The sequence below is a fragment of the Bufo bufo genome, chromosome 7 (genome assembly GCF_905171765.1).
Source record: "Bufo bufo chromosome 7, aBufBuf1.1, whole genome shotgun sequence".
Taxonomy (NCBI): Eukaryota; Metazoa; Chordata; class Amphibia; order Anura; family Bufonidae; genus Bufo; species Bufo bufo.
Genome location: NC_053395.1, coordinates 179,307,162 through 179,331,479, shown reverse-complemented (window position 1 = coordinate 179,331,479; position 24,318 = coordinate 179,307,162). Strand labels below are relative to the sequence as shown.

Genomic DNA, 24,318 nt, shown 5'->3' with positions numbered 1-24,318 from the left:
TGGGTGGAGGAGACCGAGGACGACATTCACCTAGGCAACGAGCAGGAGCCAGGGCGCTCCACCGCTTCCAATTTAGTGCAAATGGGGGCCTTCATGCCCCAGTGTTTTAAGAGGGAGCCCTGTATAAAAAGCATAAAGTGCAAGGACCAAAACTGGGTGGCAATGTACTTAGACCCCCGGTACAAACACAATATGGCGGACATGTTACCAGCAGCACAGAGGGCTGGCAGAATGCAGCATTTCCAGGCCTTGCTGCGAGAGATGCTGCATTCTGCTGTTGCGGGTGCTGGCAGAGGAATTTCCACCCACAGCGAAACAGGTGCAGGTACCAACCCTACCGTGTCTGCAAGAAGAGGGCAGTTTGAAGATGTGTTGATCACTTCGGATATGAGTTCATTCTTGCAGCCAACCCATTGACAGCCGACCTCCGGATCCAGCCTCAGGGAATGCCTAGACCAACAGGTGTCCGACTACATCGGATTAACGGCCGATGTGGACGTTCTGAGAAGCGAGGAACCCCTGGACTACTGGGTGTGAAGGCTTGACCTGTGGCCAAAGCTGGCATATTTTGCCATGGAACTCTTGGCTTGCCCCTCGTCGAGTGTCCTGTCCGAAAGGACGTTCAGCGCAGCAGGGGAGATCGTGACCGATAAGCGCACTCGCCTAGCTCACGACAGTGTGGACTACGTCACATTTCTAAAAATGAATAAGGCATGTATCTGGGAGGAATTCAACACCTGTGACGACCACGTGTAATTGAATTTCCTCATGCCAGACAACACATATCCGCCAGAACCCAGAACAAAGAATGGTCCTTGTCTTATGTATATACAGCGGCATAAAAGGCTTTTTCTTTCAGGTGAATGCCTAATTTTTGGGGCCTGTACTGGCCAACAGTAAAATTTGTATCCAGTGACCGCCTAATGTACCTCCTGCCACATAATCACAAGTTCTTTTTTGTCAGGTGAATGCCTAATTTTTGGGGCCTGTACTCCAGTGGCCTAAAATAAAAAATTTCTAGGCTCCAGCAGGGCATATTTTTTAGAGTTTCCTTTTAAGACGCATAGAAATGACTCCTGATTAAAATACATATTTTTCGTGGGAATTTTTGCCAATGATCCCCCTCTGGTATGTCACTGTCCATGTTGTGGAAATACTTGTGCACTTCTAGTAAGTATTTGGTGGCTGCAAATATGACCTAAAGGTTTTTCAGGTTCGCCTGCCATTAAAGTCAATGGGGGCCCGCCACGAACGCGCGGTTCGCGAACATTTGATCGCAAATGCCCGTTCGCCAACCGTCACGGCCGATGTTCGTCCATCACTATTGATGCACAGAAATAAGCAAATCTTTCTACGGTTTGTCCAGCCGTATTAAATTTTATATAGTGTGTGGCTCACAGGTGGCTGGAAAAAACAAACAAAAAAAACACCAGGGATAGGCTAAGCAGATCGATCCAGGATCAGGATGGGGAGAACAACGGGGACTGTAGCAGCATCGGAACAGCAGTTGCGAGCGATCGGTGAGGGTGAATAAGGTTTCTTTTTTTACATTTCTTTACCCCAGTGAGCAATATTAAAAAAAATACAGTATATACCCCTGGATAATCCCTTTAAATGTTCTGTTCTCCATTGATTCTCCAAAATGTAGAAGATTCTCTTTTGTAGTGACTCTACAACCTGGCAAACATGGTGTAAAATGTCTAATCTTCTAATATCCACTGACAAATCTGTTCTACCATTGCTAGTAAACCGCACTGATGCACTGTTTTGTAATGTTTTACTGGACATGACCTTGAGTGTAATATAGCAATTAAGATTTCGCCAACACGAGGCGTTTTTTCAAGGCTCCCAGTGTTGAATCATCAGCCTTGTTAATAGGTAGATTATTATTCATGTTCTAGTTTTTGTAGTTCGTTAATTTAAATGCTTATGCCACTGCAAAATCCATCAGAATGAGTCCGCAGTAAACAGAAATGAGATGTGAAGTGACAGATGATGTGTAAAATATTAATGTGCTGCTATATTGTGTGAGTGGGTGGTCAGTAGCTTCTCTGCTACCAGAAGTGACCTTGAAAGTTTTAAATCTCATTATAGCACGCAGTGGTTCAGTGGTTAGCACTGGTGCCTTGCAGCGATGGGGTCCTAGAATCCAACCAAGGACTACATCTGCATGGTGTTTGCATGTTCTCTCTGTGTTTGCATAGGTAACATCCACATACTCTGGTTTGTGTCACGTTGGGGACTAGTGAGATCCTAAGGTGCCCCAACCACTGTCCCTACCTACTTGCACGATCTGCCCTAAATGATGGCCCACAACTGGTCGACAGTTCCTCCTTGACTATGCTGGGCGCATGGGTGGACTGGGAACTTAAAGTGACCCTGGAAAAAAATCTAAAAACATCCCCATGTTGTAGGCAGGGACAAAAAGTATATAATACCACCCCAGAGGAACCAGTTACCACAGTGTAGCATCCGTGAAGAGGGCTCGAGTAGCCCCCTGGGCATCGGCCCACCGGGAAATTTCCCTGTAGGCGCTATGACCGGTCCACCTCAGCCGGGGCCTTTATGGGAAGGGTACAATGGAGACAAAATAATAAACTAGTGACAGCTTGGCCTTAACCGAATAGTACCAAAGGTGAAACAGACAAGCTGGGTCAGACCAGGAGAGACAAAAAAAGCACTGAATTGAGGAGACACAAATTAGTAACCAAATCACGCCAAAGTCAATACCAGGAGAAACAGACAGGACAAAATCAGAAAACAATAACCAGAAACAATCGCAAGGCAGGGGATTTCACATCAGGGTCCAAATCATCAGCTGAAGGGTCAACGTCAGAATCCTAGGTCCAAAATCCAATAATCTACAGCAGATTAGTAAGGGTAGTGTGGCGATCCTAACACAAACCAATCACAGGCAACTGTGGCCAGCAGTTTCCTGCTTTAAATAGGCTACACTACCGAGCTCCATTAGAGACAGCAAATAATATGAGTAAAATATATAGAGTCCATCTCTTTTTCTCTACTAGATCGTAATGATAGACCCGTTGTAACAGCGTCCTCGGTGCGAGGCTGTCCCCCTGCTCGCCGCCACAGTGCTCACCTGTGATCATGATTTGTGCTTCCTTGTCTCTGCTGCTGCTCTGGAGATTCCGCTCCGCAGCTTCCAGTCAACCTGAACGCTGCTTGTGCTCGGCTGCTAATAAACACCAATACATATGGGGGGAAAAACTCAATATCAACCGGATATTATCCCCATTACAAAATACCAAAAAAGGCCAATCTGGTTAAGAAATAATAAATATCTTTATTTATACATATAGCATAAAAAACAATTGCACATGGGGAAAAAATTGCCACACAGGAGATAACAAGCAATATCAATACTAAAATATGACACAACATAAGTAGAGATGTGGGTTCACCATGTGAGTTATCATAAGATCATTACATAAAGTGCCTAGTGCTGTGCTGTAAGTAAATAATATTCCAAGCCTCTAACCTCTACATATGACATATTGTACCTGTAGCAGAGTCTGTATCTCCCTCATCCCGACATGCGTTTCGCCTAATGCTTCATCGGGGGGCAGTGCTCGGCTGCTGTACGCATCACTCCTTGGGCGGAGCTGTGTTGTGTCAGCTGATTCCATTGACCTACCCTGGCTCTCCTGGAGGTATTTAAGTGGCTCAGCCCTCTACCCAAGAGCCTGAGAGTCAAGGTCCTATCCTGTGCAATCGAGCTTGCTATCACTTGTATTCCTGACTACGTGCCTTGTTCCTAGACTACGCTCTTCGTCTGATCCCTGCTTGCTAGCATCACTCCTCCTGTTGCCAACCCGGATCGTCTGACTTCGTTCTTATGCCGCCTGCCATGACCCATTGCTTGTCCCAACTACATCTCTGCCTCGTCCACCAGTCTTGTCTGGTTGCTCCTGGTAACAACCCTGCCTGTCTAACTACATATGTACTGTCGGTACCCTCGCAGGTACCTCCTGTTCCGCCCGGATCAGCTGCTACCGACTCTGGGACTGCCCTGGAGTGGTACCTGGCAGCTACCCTAACTGCCCAAGTCTATCCTCACCACTAGAGGCTCTAGCGAAGACCAGGTAGCTGCTTAGTCACGCCCCTCCAGGGTACAGCCAGTCTGTAGCACAGTGGGTCCACTTCCACTGATTCGTGACACCCGTAGATGGCTAATAAAGCTAAAAATGAACATACAGTATTTACTGTAGAATGTACTTGTAAAAAACAGACTAGTAAAAAAGTATATTATACTTTCAGATGTTACACAAAAAATAAGCACCTTCACTACAGTTCTCACATTGGTTACAGTGACCAATCTTCTTAATTCCACAGGGTCTTAACTTTTTATCCTATTTTTCCTTAATTCAGTGTCTACAAAGTTATCATTTAAAAATTACAAATAGTTTCTTATTATGGCACGTCTCTGAATGACCAGTGTTGTATGCAGTAGTATTATTGGCAGCATGTATTGTGTTTAGTCCAGTGCATTATATTAATATCTATTTGCATTGTGCATAACTTATAATGTATGATTTCTGTTCTCCTATAGGTTCCACAGAATAACTTCTTGTGGCAGTCTCCAATCCCATGCAGTAGCAGCCTCCCAGCCACATATACCACTGGTCAGAGTAAGGTTGTAGCCTGGTTACAGGACTCAGAGGAAATGGACAAGTGTGCAGAAGGTATGGTGTGCAGTTATGGAAATAATCATATTACAGTTCTTCTACCATAGTTGTTTAAAGCACTTTTACCATTTTAAGCATTTGTGGCATATTCACCATTTCTGGGACCACATTTCAGTGAAGTGTGTGGAGAATGCAGAGGCTGAGGAGTGGCTAAAGGGGTTAACACCACCTCTGTTCTCCTAATAGGGTGTTTGACATGTTTCATGTGAATATACTGTATCATAAATGGGTAAAATGGGAAGAGCCCTTCGTGAGTGACATACTTTCCATAGAGGCAGATCACACCACTGCTATGGAGCCCAAGGTATAAGGGTGGCTTAGCTTGGGCTCATGACGCAATCATAAGTTCCTTATGCAACTGTCATTAGGGCAGAGCTCACTGCATAGAGATTTACAGCTGCTATTGAGTTCTGTAGTTGCTGTATAAATTCATATGCACTGAGCTCCCCCTAGTGGTGGCTGCAGACAGCCATTTATCATTTGCTATGTGCAGAGAATTTGGGAATTTGGAGCCTGCTTGGGGAAATGTATTGATGTTCTGTATATATGCCAGTTTTGTAGCATAAATGGTATAGCATTTGGACTGAGCTCCATATTCAAGAAGCCCCTATGGTGCTTTTTCTGACATATATAACTGCGTGTTAACCATCTTCACCACTATACCAGGCCTAAACACTTGGCAAACATTAACTGTGGGGTGGGCTTATTCTTAATTTTGCTACGGGGCCCTATGATCTCTGTGATCTCTTGTTATAAAAAAGAGAATGGTTTTCTACCCATTTCCTCTAAGTAGTCGCTTACCAATAATCTTCTTCTATGGTAAATACGGCCCTGAGGTGAACTGTGCCGTCACAGATAACAGACTGAAATAAACAACATTAATATTTCTTCTGAGAATTTTTATTTCATTTTTCTTTGGACAGCCTTTCCTATTCTTAGTCTTCCATCATAACAATATAATTTGTACCAAATCAGAATTCAGATTTAATATGCCAGACAATAATTAAATTACCTTTTTTCTGTTTCGCGTTATCTTCGTAGCGCTAAACATAGAGGAATGTTAATGGAAGACTTGGCAGTAGCCATCGAATAATCATGGAGAGGGAACGCTGTGTGGAATTCTAATTATATTGATTCTTCTGCGATACAATATGTAGATAATTTACTAGACAGGCGCAATATGTGCGGTTTTCTTCTATGGTATGTGTATGCAGGAATGTGCTGCTTCTGATTCCTACATTTTGCATTTTATAGATCTGTCCCATTGCCAGTCTAACCTGATTGAACTTAGCAAGCTGCTTCATAACCTCGAAATGCTGCAAAGGACTCAGTCTGCGCCCAATTTCATTGACATGCAGGTACAGTCAAAGCTACTCTTAGAGAATGTCTAAGCATAATGGAGTCTATTCAGCTGGAAAAGGTTGGAAAATCCCCTAATGAATGGCTCTTAGAGCTGTATATTAATAAAGTCAAGTGCCTGGAAGAATGAGATGTATACTGATTGTATAGAGATGATAGCACAAACAAGTGTGAGCTTGGAAGGTCGAATTTAGTCTTTTGATTCTGAGGAAAAGACTGTGTAGAAGAGCTTGGATACATAATTTTATATACAATCATTCCTTCTAGTTACTGTAATTCAGAGGTGCCCGACCTTCTTGTCTAAAGGTCACAACATCAGAGAAAACCAATCCCATGGGGCACAAAAAAACATTTATGGTATATCAAAGTAATATGCCACTAAATGTCTGGTAGGTGCCGGTTCCACATCCAGGACCACATTTTAGGAAAATGGGGGGTCCCCTTCTTTCCCATTTGTAATCCAGAAGGAAGGAAACCATGCATGCATGGCCACCTTTCCACCTCAGTTGCAAAGTATTCTGTATTGCCACACAGGGGTCAGGAGATCCCCGTTCCACCAGTATATGAGGGTTCCAGAGATGGACACATAGTGTACAATTAGTACTTGCCTGTCCCTGCTCCTTCACTGCGCATCACTCCTCTTTTCTTTGATAGGGAAAATACATGGGAGCAGCCAACAGACTAGGACAGGAATGTCTGTGAAAAGATAGGGGCCACATAGAATGACATTACGGGCTGCATGTCGCCCCCTGGGCTGCAAGTTGTGCACCCTTGCCCTAACTGCTTCACATCATGATGGCAGAATCTGATGATTATACAGAACGGCTCTGTATAAGGTGCTGCTCATCTTTTCCAGTATTCCCATATTTACACTGGGGGGAATATACACAGTTGAGTCTCATTATTATGACCACCAGCTAATATCAAGAGTAAGTGCCATGTGCAGCACGGACAGCAGGGGAGTGACTCAAAAAGGCCCGGGTATGTTCTCCCAGATATCTAGAGTCGTGCTGACTGCAGTGCATCCCACAACTGCCGGAAGGTGCATGGTGGAGGATCCATAGAGCGAACACGACGATCGAGGTGGTCCCACATTTATAGCCATGTGAAAGGTCACATTATCTTGCTAGAAAATCCCATCCATCCCAGAGAAGACAATCAGCATGTATGGGTGCATGTGATCTGCAAGGATAGTGTCACGGCTGAGAATGGGGGAAACCCTCAGCCGGGCGGTGTCTCTCTCCAGTATAGCTGTTAGGCCAGGACAGGAATCAGGGAGCTGGTCACCTCCTATCACATCCCTAATTCTGACCCTGTCTCCTAGCCGTATGAGCCGACCCTGATGGTGGGAGGGCTCATACACTGGAACCTGTAATTCCTACTAGCCCTCAGGGTGGCCCTGGACTAGGAGAAGGGTGAGACGACCTGTTCCTCCTTGACACGGAGCAACCGGAGTCTCACTGGCCAAGCTATAAAGGAGAAGGGGAACATATACAGACATATGGTAATGGCAGGTAGTTGAAACTAGTATCACACCTACCTGCCACAGACACACAGCCTGGAACCCGTGCACAAGTGCTGCAGTCCACAGCAACATAGACGGACACAGCTCACACCAAACATCACACAGGAACCCAGGAACCATACGCTGCAATAAACATAAAGAGACACCACTAGACATAACATAAGAAGATCAATGTCTAAACATAAGTTTATGACCACAAGGGTGGCCCTCACTGGCAGATGGTATAAGGAACCAGGAGGGTGCCTCCAGCTTACAAACAAGGCTGGAGTACCCCTCAGACCTCAGGTCTCAACTGAGGATATATAACCCAAAGTAGCCACACCCATACTCAGACACACCCAGTGTTCACACACAGAAGGGAATTAACCCTTCTCACACCAGGGAAGGGAAGACAGCCACTTAAAGAGAAACACACACCAACACACTCACCTGTTACCGCCGGCAACGGCATGCGTGGCAACCATGTCCTGAGGAACAGCCAGCAGGCCGAGACACTGCCACCACATGCACACAACACCAGACGTTGCCGCGGACAACCACAAGTGAAGGGAGACGTCACTGTGCACACAAACATAACCTCGTGCACAACAAACAGACATACAAAGTGCATACCTACACACACACCCAACCAGGTGTAACCGCATGCACTTGACAGCAGGCTGCCCAGCAACAGCTCAGACTGCCACACTGCCAAGTATCAACCATGTTGCCAGCGGCAACCACACATGAGGCAACATATAAACACAAATTGCCATAGGCAACCGCATGCATAGACAGTGGGCAGCCCAGCAACAAGCTCAGGCTGCTACACTGCCAAGAACACCATGTTGCAACCGCACGTGAGGCAAAACACTCACAGCTGCGGTGAACAACCAAACGACCGCTGACAACTGCAAGCGGACTCAAAGAGTCACGACCATGACCATGGGTCGTGACACTCCCACCCCTCAAAGCCCCCCCCCAACCGAAAAGGGGAAGCTGGTGGGGCCAAACAGGGAGGGGGGAAGGGGCAATGCCTGATAACCACCAGTGTCTCCCTCCAGAACTGCCGCCAACAAACCTGGACCGACACAACGGTCCCAGGTAGTCAGCCACCAAAGCAGACTGGAGAAAAGAACAACTGTAGGCACTGCCAGACAGGTACCCGTATCTCCCTCCAGAACTGCCGCCAACCTACCTGGACCGTCACCTAGGTCTCAGGCAGCCACCCACAAAAGCAGTCTGGAGGAGGGACACTGGACACCGCGTCCAACTCAGGAAAACGTTCCTACTCCAGGTCGCTGCCAGCAGACACTCCCCAACCAGCACACCGCCGGAACACCAAAGGAATGCTGCCAGCAGACCACCAGAGCAAGGAACCCTGAGAGGGACGAGGGGTCACCAACACAGACACGGTTAGCAAGGTGGCGGGGAATAAGCCACCAACCGCGCTGTTAACGGTGAACCCCATAACGCTCTCCCTCCGGAGAACGCGCATGTATGCCGAAAACGGCAGGCAATACATGCTGCACCCTCTTTCGAAGGCTCACCAGGTAAGGAGCCTTTGTGGTCATAAACTTATGTTTAGACATTGATCTTCTTATGTTATGTTATGTCTAGTGGTGTCTCTTTATGTTTATTTCAGCGTATGGTTCCTGGGTTCCTGTGTGATGTTTGGTGTGTGCTGTGTCCGTCTATGTTGCTGTGGACTGCAGCACTTGTGCACGGGTTCCAGGCTGTGTGTCTGTGGCAGGTAGGTGTGATACTAGTTTCAACTACCTGCCATTACCATATGTCTGTATATGTTCCCCTACTCCTTTATAGCTTGGCCAGTGAGACTCCGGTTGCTCCGTGTCAAGGAGGAACAGGTCGTCTCACCCTTCTCCTAGTCCAGGGCCACCCTGAGGGCTAGTAGGAATTACAGGTTCCAGTGTATGAGCCCTCCCACCATCAGGGTCGGCTCATACGGCTAGGAGACAGGGTCAGAATTAGGGATGTGATAGGAGGTGACCAGCTCCCTGATTCCTGTTCTGGCCTAACAGCTATACTGGAGAGAGACACCGCCCGGCTGAGGGTTTCCCCCATTCTCAGCCGTGACAGTATGACCACAAGGGAGGCCCTCACTGGCAGATGGTATAAGGAACCCGGAGGGTGCCTCCAGCTTACAAACAAGGCTGGAGTACCCCTCAGACCTCAGGTCTCAACTGAGGATATATAGCCCAAAGTAGCCACACCCATACTCAGACACACCCAGTGTTCACACACAGAAGGGAATTAACCCTTCTCACACCAGGGAAGGGAAGACAGCCACTTAAAGGGAAACGCACACCAACACACTCACCTGTTACCGCCGGCAACGGCATGCGTGGCAACCATGTCCTGAGGAACAGCCAGCAGGCCGAGACACTGCCACCACATGCACACAACACCAGACGTTGCCGCGGACAACCACAAGTGAAGGGAGGCGTCACAGTGCACACAAACATAACCTCGTGCACAACAAACAGACATACAAAGTGCATACCTACACACACACCCAACCAGGTGTAACCGCATGCACTTGACAGCAGGCTGCCCAGCAACAGCTCAGACTGCCACACTGCCAAGTACCAACCATGTTGCCAGCGGTAACCACACGTGAGGCAACATATAAACACAAATTGCCATAGGCAACCGCATGTATAGACAGTGAGCAGCCCAGCAACAAGCTCAGGCTGCTACACTGCCAAGAACACCATGTTGCCAGCGGCAACCGCACGTGAGGCAAAACACTCACAGCTGCGGTGGACAACCAAACGACCGCTGACAACTGCAAGCGGACTCAAAGAGTCACGACCATGACCATGGGTCGTGACAGATAGATTTATACTCAAATCAGTTGAGAGTGCCTTCCACATGGATGAGTGGGCCCAGAGATTGCCACAAAAACATTCCCCTTACCATAACGCTGCCACCACCGGCTTGTGTTCTTCCAGCAAAAGTTGGAGAGTATTTGTTCTCTGATGTTTCTTGCCTGATGCACCAACATTTATCCGTTCGATGAAGCAGAAAACGTGACACATCGGAGAAGGCAACCCTCTGCATCAGCGGAGGTCCAATTCTGATACTGAAAAGAAAATTGCTGCCTTTTCTGCCAATGCAACTTCGCTCGCAGTAGTGAAGTGACCATCTGTCTGCTTCAGAGCCCAATACGCAGTAGGGTCCACTGAACTGTTGTTTTAAACACGTCTGGTTCATTTTGGCGGTTAGCTGCTCCACTGTAGCGTGTCGTCTGCCCTTGCACTCCTTTGTAGCAGACATTCACCTCTCACATCAATGACACTAGGTGGTTGCCAGTTTTCACATCACTTGTTCACAATGGTGCCATTTGTCCACTCGCGATACACTTGAACAGTTTACAAACTGTGCAATTTTAGAAATACTGCACGCCCTTGGCCTGAAAGCCAATAATCATCCCTTTTTGCAACTCTGATAAATCACCCCTTTTATCCATAAAAGCAACAAGGAATATGTGTGCATACAGCCTATCACACATGTGGGTTTCGCTCTGGTAGACAGGATTAGCGGACGCAGTATAGAGGCAACAACAAGTTCTTTGGATCAAACAGTTCAGTGTTTTATTCACACTTTAGGCAAGTGACAAAACAAGCAGTCATAAACAAGCAAAAAGTCACCTTGCGGTATTGGTGGTAATTCACACCATGCAGCAATTCTGCCTTAAAGAGTCCTTAAGCATAGCAGCACCAACCTGTTTTCACGCCAAACAGGTGCAAGCCTTCATCCAGACACAAGGCTCTTAGATCCCAACACAGAGACATCTCTTCTGAGCCCAGCTGCCTATTTAAGGACAGTCAGGTGCTGCCAAAACCTGGACCGGCACTTAAAATCTAGTCTGGTATTTGAGCTCACCTGGCTGTAAATCAGCCCAACAGCACATGCTGGGAGGAAAATACCTGTTTTCCCAGACCAAACCTCTCACTGTGTCACATACCCCCCCTTTGTTCAACCCTGATGGGGTGAACACACTCTAGACAGTGTACCCTGGACAGGGCATCCGCGTTTCCCTGTAACCGACCTGCCCTGTGTTCCACCGAAAACTTAAAGTTTTGTAGGGAGAGAAACCATCAAGTGACCCGGGCATTTTTGCCGTTAGCCTGGCTCATCCACTTGAGAGGGGAGTGGTCAGTCACCAGGCGGAATTTTCCCCTCAATAAATAATAGCGGCGAGATTCTAGTGCCCACTTGATAGCCAGATACTCTCTCTCCCCTCTACTATACCGGGTCTCGGCTGGGGTGAGCTTACGGCTAAGGAAGACAACAGGATGCCCCTCCCCGTTGACTTCCTGAGACAGTACAGCACCGAGGCCTACTTCGGAGGCATCAGTCTGTACTATAAACTCCCTTTTGAAGTCGGGCGTCACCAAAATCGGGGACCCGCACAGGGCCGACTTCAAAGCGGAGAAAGCCTCTTCTGTCCGATCATCCCAGCGAACCATCGTCGACTTGTATCCCTTCAAGAGTCCTCTCAAGGATGCGGTTAGAGTTGCAAAGTGGGGAACAAACCTCATGTCATAGCCCACCATTCCCAGGAATGACTTTATTTGGCTAGTGGTGACAGGTCGGGGCCAATTCCATATCGCCTTTATTTTGTTCACTTGGGGTTTGATGACTCAGCACCCAATGACATACCCAAGGTACTTAGTCTCTTCTAACCCTATAGCACATTTTTTGGGTTAGCAGTTAGGCCAGCCTTCCGAAGGGAGTCCACTACAGCCTGCACTTTGGGTAGGTGACTTTCCCAGTCGGTACTGTGGATGACACTATCGTCCAGGTAAGCCGAAGCGTACCGACGATGTGGACGAAGCACAATGTCAATTAGTCGCTGAAAAGTGGCGGGGGCGCCATGCAGACCAAAGGGTAAGACCTTTATATTGATACAGCCCCTCAGGCGTGATGAAGGCAGTTTTCTCTTTGGTAGCTTCCGTTAAGGGCACCTGCCAGTACCCTTTTGTGAGGTCCAAAGCAGAAAAATACCAGGCTTGTCCTAACCTCTCGATGAGCTCATCCACCCGGGGCATGGGATACGCATCGAACTTGGAAACCTCGTTAAGTTTTCGAAACTAATTACAAAACCGTAACGTCCCGTCTGGCTTGGGTATCAATACTATAGGACTGGCCCACTCACTTTTTGATTCCTCAATGACTTTTAGCTGCACCTCCTCCGACATAGCTTGTCGCCGATCTTCGGGTACCCGGTATGGTTTTAATCAGACTTTTGCCTGAGGCTCAGTGACAATGTCATGCTGGATTATGGAAGTGCGTCCAGGGAGGTCCGAGAACACATCCGTGTTCCGACTAACGAACTCCCTGGCCTACTGAGTCTGTTTAGAAAAGAGGCTGTCAACAATTTTTACTGTGGCAGCCGCCTCTCTTGCATCAGACAGAGGGGCCGGTACCTCTTCTTGAGAAAACCCGGTCGTGGGCTGTCTTCTGTACAGGTTTCCTTATTTTTCCATGGTTTGAGTAAATTCACATGGTAAACCTGCTCTGGCTTTCGCTGCCCTGGCTGGTGTACCTTGTAGTTTACATCTCCAATTTTCTCGAGTACCTCGTAGGGCCCCTGCCAACTAGCCAGGAACTTACTGTCTACGGTCGGCACCAGAACCAAAACCTGATTACCCGGGTTAAAGATCCGGACCCGAGCCTGCCGATTATAGACCCAACTCTGGGCTCTCTGAGCTGCCTCCATATGCTCCCTAACAAGAGGCAACACTGTCTCTATCCGATCTTGCATCTGGGTAACGTACTCAATGACACTTTTATGTGGAGTGGGTTGTTGTTCCCACGCCTCTTTGGCCACGTCCAAGAGACTGCAAGGGTGTCGAAAGGCGAGAACCCACTAGAGGACTGGGGTACCTCTCGCATTGCGAACATGAGATAGGGCAGAAGGAGGTCCCAGTTCTTTCCATCTTTAGACACTACCTTTTTCAGCATATTTTTTAATGTGTGGTTAAACCATTCTACCAGACCGTCTGTTTGCGGATGGTAAACGGATGTCCGTAGTTGTTTTATGAGCAGCAACTTACAGAGTTCCCTCATCACCATGGACATAAAAGGGGTCCCTTGGTCAGTCAGAACCTCTTTTGGTAGTCCCACTCAGGAAAACATCTCCATTAGCTCCTTAGCTATGAGTTTGGCCGAGTTATGTCGCAGTGGCATCGCCTCCGGGTACCAAGTGGCATAGTCTAGAATGACTAATATGTGTTGATGCCCTCTGGCGGACTTCGATACTGGGCCTATGAGGTCGATAGCTATTTGGTCAAACGGTACTTAGATAATCGGGAGAGGCACTGGGGGACTATGGAAATGTGGCTGGAGGCTAGTTATCTGGCAGGTTGGGCAAGACTTACAAAACTCTTCCATTTCTTTGGATATGCTGGGCCAGTAAAACCGCTCTAGAATACGATCCTGAGTTTTCTGCATCCCCAGAGAACCCCAGAGAAGGTGTTGGTGGGCTAGATCTAACAGAAGCTTGCGATAAGCCTTGGGGACCACCAACTGTTCAATAGGTTCACCCCGTAGTTGGTTTACCCGATACAACATATCCTGATGAACCACAAAACGGGGAAACACTGACTCTGCCCCAGGTTGTTGTGGTTCACCATCTACTATTAACACATTTTCCCAGGCGCGGGATAGGGTTGGGTCCCGACGTTGGGCGGTACCAAAATTAACCCCGGAGACATTGAGGTCTGCCAATTCAGGACCCGGCGGCAAGTCCTCCACGTCTCCCACCATCACACTTAGCGGGGTTGTCTCCCCTTCTTCCACCGAAGTGGCGGTCACTCCTACCGCTGGACCTTCGGTCTCAGGTTCCCAGGGTTCCTGTCCTAACCCCCCCCCCCCCTGAGCCGGACCACTCTGCTAGGATTACCCCTGTCTCGGGGGTTTCAGTCACTATCATAGCAGGCCACAGTGTCGGGAAGCCCAGGAAGTCTCTCCCTATTATGAGTTCATAATGTAGATTTGTGCCGACAGCCACCTCGTGGGTCCATATACCGGCCACTGTGGTTAGAGACACTAACGCGGTGGGGTAGTCTTTTAAGTCTCCGTGGATGCACATCACCCCGACTTTCCAGCCAGTATACTCAGTGGACTGCACCAGGGTAGCCCTTACTAGGGTCACCAGACTCTAGCAGAGCCTCCGCCAGAGTGTCTCCCACTTCAACCTGGCACGAGTGACCTAGAGACTCTGGGGTACCTGTTGCACACAGCCTCCTGGCATATAGCGACTGACGGTAGCCATAGTTAGTGTAGTTAGTGTCCATGGGTTTAACCCGATGGGGACAGTCAGCCCTTATATGGCCAGGCTCCTGACACCGCCAGCAGACTATCGGAGTCAGGTTCGCCGTGGGTACATCGCGGGCGGGTTTTATCGGCTCAAATCTCCGGGCCTGGGGTGGAGATTTCCGGGGTTTGATGACCCCCCTCCCGACAGAACCCTCCTTTAGATTCCTGGTAGCTTCATAGCGTTCCACCAGGTCCACCATCTCAAGGGCATTGCCAGGAGACACCTGACCGATCCAGTGCTGGAGAGGGTATGGCAAATCCCTCCAGAACATCGGCTAACAGACGATCCAGCATAGCAGTGGGACAGCACGTCAGGCTGTAGCCATTTTTGCAAGATGTTAAGTAAGGGCTCTTTCACACTTGCGTTCTTGTCTTCCGGCATAGAGTTCTGTCGTAGTTCTGATCAGGATTATCCTAATGCATTCTGAATAGAGAGAAATCCGTTCAGGATGCATCAGGATGCATCAGGATGTCTTCAGTTCCGGAACGGAACGTTTTTTGGCCGGAGAAAATACTGCAGCATGCTGCGCTTTTTGCTCCGGCCAAAAATCCGGAACACTTGCCGGAAGGCCGGATCCGGAAATTAATGCCCATTGAAAGGCATTGATCCGGATCCGGCCTTAAGCTAAACGTTGTTTCGGCGCATTGCCGGAGCCGACATTTAGCTTTTTCAGAGTGGTTACCATGGCTGCCGGGACGCTAAAGTCCTGGCAGCCATAGTAAAGTGTAGTGGGGAGCAGGGGAGCAGCATACTTACCGTCCGTGCGGCTCCCCGGGCGCTCCAGAGTGACATCAGGGCGCCCCAAGCGCATGGATCACGTCATCCATGCGCATGGGGCGCTCTGACGTCACTCTGGAGCGCCCCGGGAGCCGCACGGACTGTAAGTATACTGCTCCCCCGCTCCCCGCTCCTACTATGGCAACCAGGACTTTTATAGCGTCCTGGGTGCCATAGTAACACTGAACACATTTGGAAGACGGTTCCGTCTTCAAATGCTTTCAGTACACTTGCGTTTTTCCGGATCCGGCGTGTAATTCCGGCAAGTGGAGTGCACGCCGGATCCGGACAACGCAAGTGTGAAAGAGGCCTAAGTTATAATACTGGGGTCTTGCAGGCTCAGTCAGGTTGAACCCCCACTGATGCACCCGCTGGGCCCGAACCAACACATTCACCCCCAGTCTTGCCAGAATCTCACGCTTGACTTTCTGGTAGTCGGACGCTTGATCGTCCGGCAAGTCGAAATACACCTGCTGGGAATCGGATGCCAGGAACGGAGCGACAACCTCAGCCCACTGGTCATGGGGTAGCTTTTCCCTGATGGCCACTTTCTCGTACATCGTCAGGTAGGTTTTGATGTCGTCTGCGGGGGGTCATCTTAGGAATCGGGGCACGGACTGCTTTCTGGGCATCGTGGACGCTCAGGGTTGCTCCTGCTGTCTGAAAAGCCATCAGGTGTTGTAGCAGCAACTGGTTAGTCTCCTGCTGCTGCTTATTAGCCTCGCATTGCTGCAGGTTTGTCTCTCGCTGCTGCAGATTAGCCTCCATGAGGGCCTTCACAACAGCCTCCAGTTTGTCGTGGGGCACTGGTTGTAATACAGCTGGTTTAATGTACGACATACAACCATGCATGAAATATGCAGAAACCAAAAATATCGGCGTTCACACCAGCCTCACTGCTCTTGTCCGCATGGTCCACCAATTGTGGGGTTTCGCTCTGGTAGACAGGATTAGCGGACGCAGTATAGAGGCAACAACAAGTTTTTTGGATCAAACAGTTCAGTGTTTTATTCACACTTTAGGCAAGTGACAAAACATGCAGTCATAAAAAAGCAAAAAGTCACCTTGCGGTGTTCGTGGTAATTCACACCATGCAACAATTATGCCTCAAAGAGTCCTTGAGCATAGCAGCACCAACCTGTTTTCATGCCAAACAGGTAGCAAGATCCCAACACAGAGACCTGGCTTCTGAGCCCAGCTGCCTATTTAAGGACAGCCAGGTGCTGCCAAAACCTGGACCGGCACTTAAAATCCGGTCCGGTATTTGACCTCATCTGGCTGTAAATCAGCCCAGCAGCACATGCTGGGAGGAAAATAACTGTTTTCCCAGACCACACCTCTCACTGTGTCACACACACACCTTATACTCACTGTGTCACACAAACCTGCTGTTTGTTCTTTTTCTTATTTCTCTCTTCACCTCAGTAACATCTCAGAGGTGATCACACATGCTCAGTTCAACTGTCACCAGCTATATCAACTGTTAGAACCTTTGACATTTGCAGGGTGAGAGCTACAGCAGAATAGGCATCCCCCCCTGAGAGAGAGAACGCACACCCGAGCTGCCAGCTTCAAATAAATCTAGCAGAGCAGTTGGAGCAATAAAAAATTTCTGGATCCATGTGAGATGCAGGGCTGGTCCTAGCTTTCTTAGAAAGAGATTCTTATGTGCTATATATATAAAAAATTATGGGATTTGGATAGGTTTCCATTGTGATCCTTTGCTTTGAAGATTAAGAGTTATTTGAAATTTTGGGGAACAGGGCTTTCCCTACAAACACAACTGAAATAATAGTATTGGATGGCAAAAATGATCATAAGTACAGTATACTATAGTATACAGTATACTATTCATGTTCATTATCTACAGTATGTGCATATAAGCCAGATACTTGACTTCTCGGCATTATCATAATTCTGTATTTTAACAGTTTTTGTGTTTGCTTTCGCAACCCCTAAGGGCTCTTTCACACTTGCGTTGTCCGGATCCGGCGTGTACTCCACTTGCTGGAATTACACTCCGGATCCCGAAAAACGCAAGTGTACTGAAAGCATTTGAAGACGGAACCGTCTTCAAAATGCTTTCAGTGTTACTATGGCAGCCAGGACGCTATTAAAGTCCTGGTTGCCATAGTAGGAGCGGGGAGCGGGGGAGCAGTATACTTCCAGTCTGTGCGGCTCCCGGGGCGCTCCAGAATGACGTCAGAGCGCCCCATGTGCATGGATGACGTGTCCAATGCGATCACATGATCCATGCGCTTGGGGCGCCCTGACGTCACTCTGGAGCACCCCGGGAGCCGCACGGACGGTAAGTACACTGCTCCCCCGCTCCCCGCTACACTTTACCATGGCTGCCAGGACTTTAGCGTCCCGGCAGCCATGGTAACCATTCAGAAAAAGCTAAATGTCGGCTCCGGCAATGCGCCGAAACGACGTTTAGTTTAAGGCCGGATCCGAATTAATGCCTTTCAATGGGCATTAATTCCGGATCTGGCCTTGCGGCAAGTGTTCCGGATTTTTGGCCGGAGCAAAAAGCGCAGCATGCTGCGGTATTTTCTCCGGCCAAAAAACGTTCCGTTCCGGAACTGAAGACATCCTGATGCATCCTGAACGGATTTCACTCCATTCAGAATGCATGGGGATAATCCTGATCAGGATTCTTCCGGCATAGAGCCCCGACGACGGAACTCTATGCCGGAAGAAAAGAACGCAGGTGTGAAAGAGCCCTAAGCCATTTTTCTAAAGCCTACTACCAGGCTACAGGACTGAAATTCACTGAAGAGAGCTCTCATGGAGATAGTTCTTATTCAAGAGCTGAGTATACAGTACTTGTAGGCATAAATTATGGTACAGATCAAATAGCAATACTAAGTAAGACATTTCTGCTGAAGAACCAATTACAGACATAAATCAGAGGAGACAGGCCCTCATTAACTGTGCCAAGTTTATAAAAAGATATTCTGAAATAGCTGGTGTTCGTGCGGTGCAGTTGGGCAGTTACTGTACCTTTAGAAAACCAAATTATTAATTGATCAGTCTGTATACTTCATTAGATATATTAAATGGGTAGTAAACCTAAAGTCTATGACATCTACGTTCTTGTAATAACCTGTTGCTTTACTGCTATCTAGTATACTTGTATGGGTTTAGAGGTGGTTGTGCATCTTCAGTAGTTCTGGTGGCACCTCATCTTGTAACCCTTGATAACAGAAGCATCAGGCACTTTGGAATCCATCATGCCTGACTCTTCTTTCCACTGCCATTAGGGGTCAGATGGTTGACTGATCCTGCCATCCCTGCAGCTGTTCAGTCACAGATTAAAGCCAGTTAAACCCTTCCCTGACCCAGTCCCCCGGGGATGATTACATTGACCCTTTTCCTTCCCTGGACCACAACAGATCATTACTATAACACTTTACTGCTGCACACCAACATTAACAATTTTGAACCACAGAAGATGCTTACAATAACCCTGTAAACCACCAGGAATTTTGGCATTGACTTCTACAATACTTTAGACCAGTGGTTGTCTACCTGTGTATGCGCAGTAGGTTGAGAGCGTACGCGGGACTACCCTAGAATCTAGCAGTGTTTTATTGCTGATTGATAGGGCCTCTCTATATTCAACTTTATTGATGTTTCCCTGCCCCAGTGTTCACTTTCATAAGCTACAGGCCACTAGCCGTGAAGCCTATCCGATGGAGGCGCAATTACATCATCATCACAACTGCCTGAGCCAGACTGAAAGCAGCTCGGGACGCAGGCCGGAAGAGGCCTATGTCCTGCACTGCATCCCAGACAGCAGTATTGGGGTGAGTATTTGCATTTGTTATTTTACTTTGGCACCTTGAGGCAACATTATTGGGCAACTATGGGGGTCATTATTATAACTGGAAAAGCACTATGGGGACATTAGTACTACAGTTGGCACTATAAGGGGGCTTTTTTTCTGCTGACACACATTATGGGGGCTTTATTATTATTGGGGGCAGTATAGGCAGGCATTCATTCTTCTGGGGCATACTATGGCTTTATTGCTACTGGAGAGCACTATGGTGGGTATCATTTCTACTGGGGGCATTAGCACTACTGGGGGAACTATAAGAGGGCATATTTACTACTAAAGCCAACCTGTGGGGCTTTAATACTACTGGGGGCAGTATGTTGAGCTTTATAACTACTGAAGGGCACTGTGATGGGCTTTATTACTACTGTGGCACTGTGATGGGCTTTATTACTACTGTGGCACTATTGTGGGCTTTATTACTACTGAGGAACTATAGAGGGGAGTTAGTACTACTGGGACACTATAGGTATTACTTATGGGGGCATTATTAATACTGGGGGCATAATGGTGGGCTCTACTACTACTGGGGGCACTATAGGTATAATTATTACTCCTAGCAGCATTATGGTGGGCTGTATTATTGCTGGGGCACAATGAAGAACGTTATTACTATTAGGGGCACTGTACGAGCATTATTACTACTAACGGCACTTTGGGAGAGAATTACTGTTGGTGGGATGTTTGGGAGCACTATTATTGTGGAGTTACTCTGGCACAGTATCATCTTAGTACTGTTGTTTTTGGGGGACACTATATTTATGGCACTTAATGTTAGGGGCAGTATTTGCTGGGTGCAATTATTTTTTAAGATACTGCGTGACGTTAATTATTGAAGGAACATTGTGTGGTACTAGCATTAGTATTTTTAGGAGGACTATTTGTTTCTGGTGTACAGTATTGGGGAGCACAGTGGGCACAGTATTGGCAGGATGGGGTGTTGAGAAGGTGGGGGATGATAGAAAAGTAGAAATCTAATATAATTACAGTATGGTGGCTCACTTCAAGCGGATTATGGAGTCAGGTGCTGCTAACCCAAATTAGAGGGACACCCACCCTCTGGTCAGGTATAGCTAATAGATAATAGAACAATGGGGGAGCACTCTGGCACTTTGACTTAATCTAAAATTTTTATTAAATCAATTTAGTTAGTACAATTGTAAAATAAGTTAAAATAAGTAAAAACATCAAAGTGCTATTGCCAATGGAAAAACAATATGCTGGAATCTAACACTTCACATATACACAGTCCACACAATGTCCAACCAATGCAGACTATCAAGATGGTGGTAGTTAGACGCGAAAATCCACTAGTTGGAATGTCAGATTTCTAATATGGACGTGGGTTCTTATCCCATATATATCAATCAATCCGCGTCAGGAGCAGGTAGATATCCAAAGCATGGTTATGGTAATAGTTATTGTCTCTTCCACAGAGTTTACAGAGGTATAAGTCTCTGATGTAGTCACCAGCTTAATAGCCGTAGGTAATGTTTATAACCTCATGGGTAGGTCAGTACTTTGGGAAGGAATAACTCTTACCTTCCTTCTTATCCAAACGAAGGTCGTGCGGTGCGGGTTGGTACCGGCGTCACGCTTCCAGCTTCTCTCGCCGACTATCCCGAACTATCGCGGGAGTTGGAGCGGGACTTGGTTTGTCCGTACCTGTTACTCTTCCGGCATGGAACAAAGAAAATGCCTCTTTGGTCTGTGCTTTCTTGTTCCGATAGTGTATGCTTTGTCTTGCAACTGCAATATTCGTAGCGTGGCCACGCTAATAGTCACGGAGGTACTTCTTACAGGTGTCCGATCCGGCCCAGACGCGTTTCGGGAATTGACCTTCCCTTCCTCAGTGGTATCGTGACACCTGTATGCCTCCGTCTTTTATATCCCAGATAGCACCCAAAAATATGGAAAACTGGATTTTCATTTTGGAATGCGTTTTTTTTGTCAGCGATTTTTCTGCATGCGTTTTCCATGCGGTTTATTGGACACATATGCGTTTTTTTGTGCTGCATGTTACTTATGTTCTTATAGACTTGCGGTATAAGTGAATTTGTAATACCTAATTGCTTTACTGAGATATATCATTTTAAAGTTTCTCCCTAACAGATAATACATTCTCTAATATCTGTATGGGTAGAATTTGGCAATTCTACCCATACAGATATTAGAGAATGTATTATCTGTTAAGGAGAAACTTTAAAATGATATATCTCAGTAAAGCCGGTACCAACCCGCACCGCTCGACCTTCGTTTGGATAAGAAGGAAGGTAAGAGTTATTCCTTCCCAAAGTACTGACCTACCCATGAGGTTATAAACATGGCTATTAAGCTGGTGATTACATCAGAGACTTATACCTCTGTAAACTCTGTGGAAGAGACAATAACTATTACCATAACCATACTTTGGATATCTACCTGCTCCTGACGCGGATTGATTGATATACACTGCTCAAAAAAATAAAGGGAACACAAAAATAATACATCCTAGATCTGAATTAATTAAATATTTTTCTGAAATACTTTATTCTTTACATAGTTGAATGTGCGGACAACAAAATCACACAAAAATTAAAAAATGGAAATCTAATTTTTTAAACCATGGAGGTCTGGATTTGGAGTCGCACTCAAAATTTAAGTGGAAAAACACACTACAGGCTGATCCAACTTTGATGTATTGTCCTTAAAACAAGTCAAAATGAGGCTCAGTAGTGTGTGTGGCCTCCACGTGCCTGTATGACCTCCCTACAACGCCTGTGCATGCTCCTGATGAGTTGGCGGACGGTCTCCTGAGGGATCTCCTCCCAGACCTGGACTAAAGCATCTGCCAACTCCTGGACAGTCTGTGGTGCAATGTCACGTTGATGGATAGAGCGAGACATGATGTCCCAGATGTGCTCAATTGGATTCAGGTCTGGGGAACGGGCGGGCCAGTCCATAGCATCAATGCCTTCGTCTTGCAGGAACTGCTGACACACTCCAGCCACATGAGGTCTAGCATTGTCTTGCATTAGGAGGAACCCAGGGCCAACCGCACCAGCATATGGTCTCACAAGGGGTCTGAGGATCTCATCTCGGTACCTAATGGCAGTCAGGCTACCTCTGGCGAGCACATGGAGGGCTGTGCGGCCCTCCAAAGAAATGCCACCCTACACCATTACTGACCCAATGCCAAATCGGTCATGCTGGAGGATGTTGCAGGCAGCAGAACGTTCTCCACGGCGTCTCCAGACTCTGTCACATCTGTCACATGTGCTCAGCGTGAACCTGCTTTCATCTGTAAAGAGCACAGGGCGCCAGTGGCGAATTTGCCAATCTTGGTGTTCTCTGGCAAATGCCAAACGTCCTGCACGGTGTTGGGCTGTAAGCACAACTCCCACCTGTGGACGTCGGGCCCTCATATCACCCTCATGGAGTCTGTTTCTGACCATTTGAGAAGACACATGCACATTTGTGGCCTGCTGGAGGTCATTTTGCAGGGCTCTGGCAGTGCTCCTCCTGTTCCTCCTTGCACAAAGGCGGAGGTAGCGGTCCTGCTGCTGGGTTGTTGCCCTCCTACGGCCTCCTCCACGTCTCCTGATGTACTGGCCTGTCTCCTGGTAGCACCTCCATGCTCTGGACACTACGCTGACAGACACAGCAAACCTTCTTGCCACAGCTCGCATTGATGTGCCATCCTGGATAAGCTGCACTACCTGAGCCACTTGTGTGGGTTGTAGACTCCGTCTCATGCTACCACTAGAGTGAAAGCACCGCCAGCATTCAAAAGTGACCAAAACATCAGCCAGGAAGCATAGGAACTGAGACGTGGTCTGTGGTTACCACTTGCAGAACCACTCCTTTATTGGGGGTGTCTTGCTAATTGCCTATAATTTCCACCTGTTGTCTATCCCATTTGCACAACAGCATGTGAAATTGATTGTCACTCAGTGTTGCTTCCTAAGTGGACAGTTTTGTTTCACAGAAGTGTGATTAACTTGGAGTTACATTGTGTTGTTTAAGTGTTCCCTTTATTTTTTTGAGCAGTGTATATGGGATAAGAACCCACGTCCATATTAGAAATCTGACATTCCAACTAGTGGATTTTCGCGTCTAACTACCACCATCTTGATAGTCTGCATTGGTTGGACATTGTGTGGACTGTGTATATGTGAAGTGTTAGATTCCAGCATATTGTTTTTCCATTGGCAATAGCACTTTGATGTTTTTACTTATTTTAACTTATTTTACAATTGTACATGTACTAACTAAATTGATTTAATAAAAATTTTAGATTAAGTCCAAGTGCCAGAGTGCTCCCCCATTGTTCTATTATCTATTAGAAATCTAATATGTCTGTGTAACAGAGATGAGACCTGGCTGAATGAAGTCATCAAGGCGGTCTGGTCCAAATGGAGGAAAGAGAGCATGTATATCAGTGGCGTTGTATTCTCATGTATGTTTGGTAGTGCAGAATCTTATGTAAATAGTAATACTGTAGTCAAGTCATCCATCATGGGTCCTAATGTGGTGTCTTTGACAGTGGAATGAGAATGGCCTTATTTTGTTAACATTTATCACTGTTTGCTTCCTTGGGGGTACTTAGTTCCAGATTCTTGTCACTATGGGGTACTTGACATGAAAAGCTTGCAAACCACTGCATTAGACAATCAAGGATATTACTATTGAACACCATAGCACCTAGACCACCTGGCCTTAACCACTGATCTGATCATCAGACCCACAACGATCATGGGAACAGGGATGTTGAAACCCCTGAATGAATGGAGTGACG

General features: G+C 47.2%; 1 protein-coding gene across 5 annotated transcripts in view; it reads left to right on the top strand.

Annotated features, from left to right (window-relative positions):
• The window catches only part of OSBPL6 (oxysterol binding protein like 6), a 284,303-nt gene that overhangs the window by 214,691 nt on the left and 45,294 nt on the right, over window positions 1-24,318 (top strand). For all 5 annotated transcript variants that reach the window (XM_040441312.1, XM_040441315.1, XM_040441310.1 and 2 more), the window contains 2 exons: window positions 4,571-4,703; window positions 5,961-6,064. In XM_040441312.1, the coding sequence (XP_040297246.1) occupies window positions 4,571-4,703; window positions 5,961-6,064 (237 nt within the window). The remainder of the gene's footprint in view (window positions 1-4,570; window positions 4,704-5,960; window positions 6,065-24,318) is intronic.